Source organism: Gopherus flavomarginatus, chromosome 2 (genome assembly GCF_025201925.1).
Source record: "Gopherus flavomarginatus isolate rGopFla2 chromosome 2, rGopFla2.mat.asm, whole genome shotgun sequence".
Lineage (NCBI taxonomy): Eukaryota > Metazoa > Chordata > Testudines > Testudinidae > Gopherus > Gopherus flavomarginatus.
In genome coordinates, this window is record NC_066618.1 from 218,882,396 (window position 1) to 218,894,579 (window position 12,184).

Here is a 12,184-nt window from a genome sequence, read left to right on the forward strand (position 1 = left end):
ACTCCAGATCCTACACCACTTCTGGGTGTAGGAAAATACTAGGCTAGCAGTAGGGAGATGAGGTGAAGATAAATCTGTTTAATCTTATGGGTGATGCTGCTCATTTTAGTCCTTGCAGCCCAATCCTCCATCCCTGTATTTAATTCTGTGTTTTATATTTGATAACAAATCTCCCTTTGTTACACACACTGTTTTAATTCTGCCATCCTTTTGCAGTTTGCATCTCTCTTCTGTTCAGTTTGTGGTGTTAGCCCGTTAAAGTTTCACATTTTTTATAAGAAATACGTGACAGAGGACGCATAGCAGTTTTTTTTACAAAGGGATGCTTAGAGGTATTTGGTTAAAAAACAAACAAAAGAAAACTCCTGGTCATCCTGTGAGTCTGACTAGACAAGAAGGATCACTGTCTGAAGAATGATAGTTGCTTTGTCTTAGGGTATGTCTACGCTACGGGATTATTCCGATTTTACAGAAACTGTTTTTTTAAAACAGATTATATAAAGTTGAGTGCACGCAGCCACACTAAGCACATTAATTTGGCGGTGTGCGTCCATGTACCGAGGCTAGCGTCGATTTCCGATGCTTTGCACTGTGGGTAGCTATCCTGTAGCTATCTCATAGTTCCCGCAGTCTCCCCCACCCATTGGAATTCTGGGTTAAGACCCCAATGCATGATGGAGTAAAAACAGTGTAGTGGGGATTCTGGGTAAATGTCGTCACTCAATCCTTCCTCCATGAAAGCAATGACAATCATTTCGCGCTCTTTTTCCCTGGATTGCCCTGACAGATGCCATAGCATGGCAACCATGGAGCCTGTTTTGCCTTTTGTCACTGTCACCGTATGTGTACTGGATTCTGCTGACAGACGCGGTACTGCAGTGCTACACAGCAGCATTCATTTGCCTTTGCAAGGTAGCAGAGATGTTTACCATCCCTATTGCACCGTCTGCCATTTTAAATTGGTGACAAGGTGATGGTTATCAGTCATTTTGCACCATTTGCATTTGGAAATTGGCGATGACGGTTATCAGTCCTTTTGTACCATCTGCTGCTGTCATGGGTGCTCCTGGGTGGCCTCGCTGAGGTCAGCCAGGGTCGTATGGACAAAAATGGGAATGACTCCCTGGGTCATTCCCTTTTTATTTTGTCTAAAAATAGTCAGTCCTGCCTAGAATGTAGGGCAAGTGTACTAGAGAACCAGAGAGCACAGCTGCTCTGGGTCAAAGCCCCAGAGATCCCACAGAAATGATGAGCTACATGCCATTCTAGGGAGTGCCCCTGCAACAAACCCACCCATTGCTTCCCTCCTCCCCTAACCCTCCTGGGCTACCGTGGCAATGTCCCCCCATTTGTGTGATGAAGTAATAAAGAATGCAGGAATAAGAAACACTGACTTTTTAGTGAGATAAAATGAGGGAGAAGCAGCCTCCAGCTGCTGTGATAGTCCAGGCAGGACATTAAAGGGTGGGGGGAGAGGTGCGCAGCCTCCAGAGGCTATGATAGTCCAGGGAGTACAGAATCTTCTTTAGACATGAAAGGGGGGGGGGGCTGATGGAGCTTAGCCTCCGGTTGCTATGATGAGGACGGTTACCAAGCCTTCTGTACTGTCTGCCGGGAATGACCGGGAGTCATTCCCATTTTTACCCAGGTGCCCCCGGCCAACCTCACCAAGGCCAGCCAGGAGCACTCACGGGCTGATGATGGATGCCAGTCATTTTGCACCATCTGCCACTGGGAAGAAGATGCTGGTGTTCAGCGCTGCAGCACCCCGTCTACCAGCAGCAGGCAGTAGACATAAGGTGACATTGAAAAAAGGCGAGAAATGATTTTTTTCCTTTTCTTTCGGGGGGGGGGGGTGTAAATTGAATACGTAGACCCTGAAACACCCAGGAAAATGTTTTTGACCCTTCAGGCATGGGAGCTCAGCCAAGAATGCAAATGCTTTTCGGAGACTGCGGGGGCTGTGAGATAGCTGGAGTCCTCAGTACCCCCCTTCCCTCCATGAGCATCCATTTGATTCTTTGGCTTTCTGTTACGCTTGTCATGCAGCACTGTGCTGAGTCCCTGCTGTGGACTCTGTCTATCATAGCCTGGAGATTTTTTCAAATGCTTTGTCATTTCGTCTTTTGTAACGGAGCTCAGATAGAACAGGTTTGTCTCCCCATACAGCGATCAGATCCAGTATCTCCTGTACGGTCCATGCTGGAGCTCTTTTTGGATTTGGGACTGCATCGCTACCTGTGCTGATCAGAGCTCCACGGTGGGCAAACAGGAAATGAAATTCAAAAGTTTGCGGGGCTTTTTCTGTCTACCTGGCCAGTGCATCCGAGTTCATATTGTTTTCCAGAGCGGTCACAATGGTGCACTGTGGCATACCGCCTGGAGGCCAATACCGCCAAATTGCGGCCACACTAACCCTAATCCGACATGGCAATACCAATTTCAGCGCTACTCCCCTCGTCAGGGAGGAGTACAGAAATCAGTTTAAAGAGCCCTTTATATTGATTTTAAAGGGCTTCATTGTGTGGACAGGTGCAGGATTAAATCGGTTTAACGCTGCTAAATTCGGTTTAAATGCATAGTGTAGACCAGGCCTTATAAAGAAGACTTATAGGCTTCCAGTTTTTTAAAGGACCAAAGTCTAAACACCACTGCGTTAAAGGGCAAATCATCCTGCCCTCTCAGAAATCCTGAATAAATGAGTGTAGTATAGAGGAGGACCATTTCCTCCCTCCTGCTCCTGGCCACGGAGCAGCCAGTGGAGCATCTAAGCTTGTTTTGAACTGTCTTTGAGAAAGGAAAGAAGGGAACTCAAGAGGCTTGTTCTGTAGCTATGTTGTATCAACTAGCCAATCCAAAAAAATCAGCTTGCTAGCAATGGTATCAACAGTGTCAGACATAGTCAGGAAGTGTTTTTTAAAAAAAATGGGGCCAGCAGCAAAAAAAGGTGGGTATGGAGAGATACAGTGCTAAGCTAGTTTAATTTAGCTTTTTCCTGTACTAAGACTACTGTAGTCAATAGTGTGTAAAATTATTGGCGCAACATATTCTGCAATAAATATTACCAACTCAATATTCTGTCCAGTCTACAGAAGTATTGTTCTTATTCTTTGATGTTTCACTCTTTTTTCTTAAAAACCTCAAATCCCATGCACCCGTCTCTGTTTCAGATTGTGCAGGCTGTTTGTCTCATTCTCCCCAGAAGGGATCACGAAGTTGACTATCTAATTAGCATCATGCTGGGGTACTGTCATTTCAAGACAGCAACTGCTCCCCATACAAACTTTTTCCAAATATGCAGGATAAATGCTACTAATACAAGATCTATCATTTATGTGAATTTCTCCATTACTTGGACTAAGAACAAATATCGTGTCAGAGTAGTGGAGAAGATTGAGAGGCAAGTGATAGAATCTTATTCCAATATATCAGTTTTTCTGGGGAAGGGGAAAGTAGACTTCCTGACCCTTTCTCTTCAGCTTATAGAACACTGATCTTGTCTTGACCTATAAATATATCAGAACTCACAAGAGTAGCTCAAAAGCAACTTTTTTTAAACCCAAAACATTGCAGCTTGACAGTTCTGTACTCTGTTCCTATCAGTCCTCTTCCCGTCCATCTGTTTCTGAGATTCTCTTGCACAGTTGGCCTCCCTATGGCCATAGATCTGTTGAGCTGCATCCTTGGACGAGACAGTGGTGGCAAAGATCCTGCAGAGAGCTGTTACAATATACCAGCAGCAGGAAGCTAAGCTGGCATGCTTTCTTGAAACTGCTTGCCTCTTCCATATCAGGTGGATCAGCTTGTGATTGTTGGTAATTACCTGGAGGCATGCCCACTTGCAGCAAAGAAATGAGAAGAGGAATTGAAAGAATGATCACATTTGTCATAAATTTAAATGTTAGTGCTTTCTGATTCTGAAAAGTGACCTCTTAAAACAGAGCCAATATAGCACCTCCTTACTCAACAGGTCTGTACTTGGTATGTATCCAGTCATGCCTGTTTACTTCACTGAAAGATTAGTTTTTACTACTTTAGGCCTGTATGCCACTGTAGAGCAAAGACCAACTGTAAGTGAGTGAGCTGAATTCTTTTTAACATAGCAGCAGGTGTCAAGTTCTAAGATCTTAAAAGCTGCAATTGTATTGTTTTAGTTTTTGCTAGTCTTTCAGAATGGCATCTGCTGCCCCAACACAGTCCTAGACTGTTGTATCCTAGACTGTGTAGTGTAAGCTTTATACATTCGCAGCATCAGCTCATGCAAAATGGTTGATTACCCTGGTTTTTTTATTCTGGAGAGCTCACAAGCTACAAGCTAAGACTGACCTTCTCCAATATCGATTGGAGAAACTGGGCTGTGATTTTTCTTCTCTGTTTTGGCTAAATAAGATTAAATTGCATTTACATAAAGCACATAACATTTAATGATTATTGTTGCAAGTTTAATGTCATACATTTTTATCCTGATATGGTTTGATTTGGTGACTTAAGGAAAAATACTACTTACACTTTAGGAGTATATGTTATGTTTGTGAGGTTGGGAAGGTATCAGTTAAACAAGTGTTCATATCTCATTTTAGCCAGCAGGTGCAACTAACAGTGTTAAGACAGTTACTGCTGTAAAACCTCCAGGTACTGGAACACCTGTAAAGCTTCCAGTTACAGGACCTGCTGCACAGTCTGTCTCCCAAAAGGCAATCTCTGTCAAAGCAGAGGGCACAACAGTAGCACATCCCAACACTTCCACGGTAAGGCAAATAAGTAATTTAAAATATCACTTTCTCGAAGCTGCTGCGGTTCAAAGTCAGTGCAGTGTCTCACTAAGTCTTTCCTTGACTTCCACAACCAGGAAATGCTAGAGAATGTGAAGAAATGCAAGAATTTTCTTGCAACATTAATAAAGCTGGCATCTAGTGGACCTCAAGCCCCAGAAATGGGACAGAATGTGAAGAATCTGGTGCAACATCTATTGGTAAGACTTTTTTAATTCAAAATCTTCTTGTATCAATATTTAATACTTCAGGTATTATATATGGAAAGCACTTTGCAAAGTTAGCTTATTCTCCCTCTCCTCCACCATCACTACTCTACTTTTTTCTAATTATGCATTAAAAATTCATAAACATTACTTTGCTTGTCAAGTCAAGCACGCTAAAGCTAAGAAATACATGGGGAAACCTGAATTCTAGCAACCTTAATTTAGCCCCTTTGTGCATATGATTGATGATTCAGGCTTTAATTAGATGATCACATGCTTTTTTTTTCTGCACAGAACCTTTGTGCTATTCAGTGCACAAGGTAATCTGATGGTTCTAGTATGTGGGATTGAGGATTGAACTCAACTGGCCTCGAGTTCTCCCTGATAGACGTCTCCTCACAACTGACTTGTGAATGGATAGCTCCTCCCCTGTGTCCTCTAGTTCTCTGCTGTCAGTTGCATTGTCTTTAATTTTCTCTCCTCTTCTGTGACTTTTTTTTTGATTTTCAGTTGCTCATTTTTGCTCTTCTCTTGTGGTCCCACTTTAGAGACTACATGCCTCCTTTGGTGGCAGTACCTGGCCTGGTTTTCATTGATCTATGCCTAGGGCCGTACTAAATTACTTGTCCAATTTGGTCAATTTCAGTCATAGGATTTTAGAAATTGTAAATTTCATGATTTCAGCTATTTAAATTTGCCAACAACCACCTGCTCTCTGGCTGCCCAGTTCTGAAGGCAATGCCACCGCCTGCAGCAGTGGAGAAGTAAGGGTGGCAATACTGTAGACCCGTCCCCCCTCCAGAAAAAAACAACCAACCAACAAACAACCCTCCCTTGCAATCCCCCTGCAACTCCCTTTTGAGTCAGGACCACCAATTTGAGAAATGCTGGTCTCCCCTGTGAAATCTATATAGTATAGGGTAAAAGCACATAAAATACCAGATTTCACAGTCTGTGATGTTTTTCATGGCCATGAATTTGGTAGAGCCCTGTCTACGCTCAAGCTCAGTGAGACAAAACAAGCACAGAATGGAATAAAAAGATCTAAATACTAAAACTGTCATTTGGTTAGTTGGCTGTCCACTTTCAGATATTATTAGCCTCTGCTGAATGTATAACTGAGCATTATAAGGTTTATTTTTTGTATTGTGTTTTTATAAGGGGCCTCTAAGTACTCTTACTTTCATACACTGTGTTTTACAGGAGAGTTACATATAATTATTGAATTATCTTTTGAATTATGCTTTTTAAGACCTTAGAAGTTGAGTCCACCTTGATCTATGTACAGATAAATTACCTTTATTTTACAGAAAATACAAAATTATGTTAAACAATATTTTTGCACAACACTGATGGTAAACAGAGGGGTCAACATATTTGTAAGTAACATTTCTCTTAGAAAGCACTTGCTGCCTGCTTGTAATGGGTGCTTGAGCGATTATTGCTGTTATATAACTGTTCAGAGATTAAATGAAATTAATTCTGTAATACAGTATTTTAATTTATAATATTATAACTTCAGTTAGGTTTAAAAACATCAAATTAATACAAGCATTTGGGAATTCAATAACTCCATGTGCCTTGGAATTCCAATGAATCAGGATGCTATGTCTTGCCTTTTTAGGTAGAATTTGATATTACTCCTATTTATGGTTGGATCAACTTCATATAAAAAGCTTTTCTTGTTCACTTTAGGAAGCAAAAATTGAACCAGAAGAATTTACAAAAAAGTTGTATGTTGAACTCAAGTCTTCACCGCAACCATATCTAGTTCCTTTCCTCAAGGTAAGTTTTTGTGTGGTGGTTCTGAAGTTTATAGTATACACTTTTTTTAAATAGGTTTGTCATACAATATTAGGAGCTAATTTCAAACCCATGTTGCAAAACACCCTCAAATCAAACTTTAAAAACACATAGCAGGAAATATGCTATGATATTGTCTCTGTCAACCACTTCCTGACTAATCCCTTTCTTTTGATTGTTACATCCCACTTCTAACATCACAAACTGTAAACTTTTTCCTCCAGTGACCCAACCAACTTTTAGTGTTTGGTCCAAAACTTACACTTGTACTTAGGTTTTATAAAACAAAAAAAAACTAAGATTAATAGAGAGCTTTCAAAAATTAAACAGTTCTAATAAAAAGTTAGTTGTCTAATATTCAATTGTAGGGCTTGAAATGCATTGCAGTGCTAAGAACCTGATAGTGAAATGAAGTCAATTACTTCTGTTTGTTTCATTGTCTGAGCAGAGAGAAATGCAAAAGAAACTGAGCACTAGTAGTTACAGATCAGATGGATTTGTAAAATTCTTTCACTGTTAATCTAAAGTGATGATGATAGAGCAATATTTGCTTATAATACTTTTTTTAAGTTGCCATCTTATGTGTAGGGGCTACAGGGCTAGTGCTTGAGTCTTTATGAAATAGCTGTGACTTTGCTGCTATAGAAAGAATAAGCTACTTTTGTCTCTGCGCACAACTCCCACTATTTTACTGCTGTCAGGCAGAGGAATCTCTATATATGAGTATCAGTGAAATAAATAAGCTGCAGAATCGAATTTCAGTGAAGGACATGGGTTTTGTATTAAAGAAGCCACAACGAAAATATACAACCTTTCAGTTCACTTATCAAAGTGCTTTCAGATCCAGTTTCCAGGGAGTACAACAATAATACTTGTAGCCAAGAAAGCTAACCTATATAAAACATACCCCCTTCTTACAGAAATAACTTAGATCGTCCCAGAATTTATGCTTTCACTGATATAATTCTAGAATCTGTTCTTATTATAGTTGGCACTAATTCTTGGAGAATCCTTTTGCAGCTGTTCTGAAACTTAATACCCAGTCAAACATAGTGAAAGTTGTAATCAGTTTTTTTTTTGAGCTGAATAAAGCTGTGTATTTAATTATTTCTGATGGAAAAAGAATAAAGATACTATCATAATACAATGAAATAAGTATTGCCTAGCTTTAGGCGCTATCCATAGTTAAACTATTTAAAAAAAACAATTGTTTTTTTGCACTAGGAACTGCCCAACCAGGGTACTACAACCCTGGAAAAAAGTCCAGGACAACTATAACCCCTTTCAGCCAATTTGATCGAAAGCCCAATTGCTAATTTTTTTATTAGCAGTGAATCATGTTCTCCCAAAGGGTTCATTCTATTATCAGGCAAAGGTCTGACTTAAGTACTAAATCTAGTGAACACCTGCACTACTCATGAAAGCAGTTGTGTATCTGTGTACAGCTGTACACAGAGGCACTTAGGTCCAAATCTATTGTGTGCATGTGACTTCACAGAAATGTATCTGTCCACCTAGTATAGACATAGTACAAAGACCTGAAAACCCAGGGGATAATAGTGAAGTGGCAGAACTGGGTTAGAGGGAATGTGAGGATTGCCATCTGTTTGTCCTGCATATTGTAGTACTTTGGCTGCTGGTAATTTGTCAAATATTGAGCTAATACATATTTTTCAATGGCAACCCTCGAACTCCTTGTCAGTAAGCTTGTCTGTTTCAGCCTGGAGTTCATCAGTGCCACTGTACTCTACAGTGCTTAATGCAAAACTTGGCATTTGTGAGTTTTCAGTAATATAATCTGTCATTCACATTTTTTCTTGATTTTTTTTTTTTAACTTTTGCAAAGGCATTTAGGCAGAATAAAAGCTTTCTGCAGTGGATTTACAGTGTGGGGTTGTAACTTGTCCCATTACAGTAAAATATACTATTACTTCATCTCTTACTCTTTTTAGAACAGTTTCCTCTTAAAGTAGAACCTCAGAGTTATGAACACCTCAGGAATGGAGGTTGTTCGTTAACACTGAACAAAACATGGTGGTTCTTTCAAAAGTTTACAACTGAACATTGACTTAATACAGCTTTGAAACTTTACTGTGCAGAAGAAAAACGCTCCTTTCCCTTTATTTTTTTAATAGTTTAACACAGCACTGTACTATATTTGCTTTTTTTGGTCTCTGCTGCTGCCTGATTGAGTACTCTGGTACCATGAGGTGTGTGGTTTACTGGTCAGTTAGTAACTGAGGTTCTACTGTATATAAATTCTCACTTCATATCTTATAAAATGAACATAGCACAATAACTGAAATGTGCACTTCATTGTTAATTGCATATAGGCTGATCTATGCTACGAAACTTTTCCTTGTTTGAATGCTGTCAAGAAGTGAGTTGGCTAACTTGCCAACCATGACTTTGCAACCAGTACAGACCAGGCTTAATCATGTAGATGAAATCCTGAGAACTTCATCACAACTAGCTAACACAGTGCTGAATAAAAGTTGATTTGGTGAGAAGTACTCAGCAGAATGTGAATTGGCATAATCTAAAGCAGTTCTTAACATTCATGTTCAAATACAGTAAACTTTTATATGGATACAGGCTATTTCCAGTTTCTTATCTCATTTATTTCAGCTGTTACTTTTCTGTGCTTTTCAGACGCAAATCTAAGCTTTTAAATTAGTTTAGAAAGAGGTCACAAAAAATGTAAAGTATGCCATCACTCTTAAATGAGTAACATACAATAATGTCTTCATTGCTAACCTGTTTTACTGTTCAGTACGGATAGCAACACTAGCTAGGACAATGGTTCATTCTCAAATCAGTCATGGTGGATGGGCGTTGATGCATAAACTTTTGTCTACAGATGTGGGCTCAAGCATGGAAGAAATGGGATTTTTTAAAATGTTGTATGTTCCATATGTTGGAAAGTCAGAAAATTCTTAACTCACTTTTAAAGGTGTAACTAATTATCCAAAAAACTTGAATTTTACCCTATTCACCCACAGTGCATCTGGCATGTAGGCTAGCTACACTTTTTCAGCTCAGGTCTTCAAGAAGCCCACAGCTATAGTGTCTCTAATCTCAATATAATCTAACTTTGACTTGTACAAGTTTTACGGAGCTTTTTAAAACTATATGGACTGAAAGATGGGAGTGTCTTCCTGTAGCTATTAATATTAGATTCACTTTGTTTTCAGAATTATGGCAGTTTAATCAATGAAGAAAACTGTTTAGGTCTTTTGGATCATAAGACCATAAGAATGGCCATACTGGGTCAGACCAAAGGGCCATCTAGCCCACTATCTTGTCTTCCAACAGTAGCAATGCCAGGTGCCACAGAGGGAATGAACAGAACAGGTAATCAAGTGATCCATCTCCTGTCATCCATCCCTGCCCATCCTGGCTAATAGGTCCATCAGTGGCTATCTTCTATGAATTTATCTAGTTCATTTTTTAAACCCTGTTCCACAGGGTGATTGTGTGTGGAAAAAATACTTTTTTGTTTGTTTTAAACCTGCTGCCTATTAATTTCATTTGGTGGCCCCTAGTTCTTGTGTAATGAGAGAGAGTAAATAACACTTCCTTGTTTGGTGGCCCCTAGTTCTTGTGTAATGAGAGAGAGTAAATAACACTTCCTTGTTTACTTTCTCCACATCAGTAATGATTTTATAGACCTCTATCATATCCCCCCTTAGTTGTCTATCTTCCAAGCTGAAAAGTTCCAGTCTTATTAATCTCTCCTCATACAGCAACCCTTCCATACCCCTAATTTTGTTTTCTGAACCTTTTCCTATATATAATTTTTTTTTTTAGATGGAGCGACCACATCTGCACGCAGTATTCAGGATGTGGGCATATTGTGGATTTATATAGAGGCAATAAGATATTTTTTGTCTTATTTATCCCTTTCTTAATGATTCCCAACATTCTGTTTGCTTTTTTGACTGCTGCTGCTGCACATTGGATATTTTCAGAGAACTATCCACAGTGACTCCAAGTTCTTTCTTGAGTGGTAACAGCTAATTTAGACTCCATTTTATATTTGTAGTTAGGATTGTCTTCCAATGTGCATTACTTTGCATTTATCAACATCAAAATTTACAACCATTTTGTTGTGCAGTCACCCAGTTTTGAGAGACCCTTTTGTAGCTCTTTGCAGTCTGCCTGGGACTTAACTGTTGCAATTTTGTATCATCTGCAAATTCTGCCACCTCACTCTTTACCCATTTTTCCAGATCATTTGAATATATTGAATAGGGCTGGACCCAGTACAGACCCCTGGGGAACACCACTATTTAGTTCTCTCCACTGTGAACACTGGCCACTTAGGTCTTCCTTTTGTTTCCTATCTTTTAACCTGTTGCCAATCCATGAGAGAATCTTCCCGCTCATCCCATGACTACTTACTTTGCTTAAGAGCCTTTGGTGAGGGACCTTGTCACAGGCCCTTCTAAAAATCTAAATACATTAGATCCCCCTTGTTCACATGCTTGTTGACCCTCTCAAAGAATTCTAGATTAGTAAGGCATGATTTCCCTTTACAAAAACCATGTTGACTGTTAACCAAGAAATTATGTTCATCTGTGTGGCTGACTTTTCTATAGTTTCAAGCAGTTTGCCTGGTACTGAAGTCAGGCTTACCAGCCTGTAATTGCTGAGGTCACCTCTGGAGCCCTTTTTAAAAATTGGCGTCATATTAGTTATATTACAGTCATTTGGTACAGAAGCTGATTTAAATGATAGGTTACAGACTACAGCTAGTAGTCCTGCAATTTCACATTGAGTTCCTTCAGAACTCTTGGCTGAATACTATCTGGTCCTGGTGACTTATTACTGTTTTATTTTATCAATTTGTTCCAAAACCACCTCTAATGACACCTCAATCTGGGACACCTGAGACAGTTCCTCAAATTTTGTCACCTTAAAAAAAGGCTCAGGTTTGGGAATCTCCCACGAATTCTCAACGGTGAAGACTGATGCAAAGAATTAATTTTAGTTTCTCTACAATGGCCTTATCCTTGAATGCTCCGTTAGCATCCTAATTGTCCAGTGGCCCAGGTGGTTCTTTAGCAGGCTTCCTGCTTCTGAGGTACTTAAAAAATGTTTGCTATTACTTTTTGAGTCCTTGGTTAGCGGTACTTCAAATTCTTTTTGGTCTCCCTAATTATATTTTTACAATTAATTTGCCATTTTGTGCTCCTTTCTATTTTTTAGCTTCTGAAACCTCAAGCAGAAAAGAGCAATAAAAATGATTAAAGGTCTAGAAAACATGACTTATGAGGGAAGATTGAGAAAAATGAGTTTTAGTCTGTAGAAGAGAAGACATAAATTTTCAAGTACATAAAAGGTTGTTACAAGGAAGAGGGCGAAAAATTGTTCTTAACCTCTGAGGACAGGAGAAGAAGC

At 39.5% G+C, this 12,184-nt stretch overlaps 1 protein-coding gene across 1 annotated transcript in view; it reads left to right on the plus strand.

Moving 5' to 3' along the window:
- TAF4B (TATA-box binding protein associated factor 4b) overlaps nt 1-12,184 on the plus strand; it is a 127,218-nt gene that overhangs the window by 26,244 nt on the left and 88,790 nt on the right. The window contains exons 4-6 of the mRNA XM_050942084.1: nt 4,581-4,748; nt 4,850-4,972; nt 6,674-6,763. Coding sequence (XP_050798041.1) covers nt 4,581-4,748; nt 4,850-4,972; nt 6,674-6,763 — 381 coding nt within the window. The remainder of the gene's footprint in view (nt 1-4,580; nt 4,749-4,849; nt 4,973-6,673; nt 6,764-12,184) is intronic.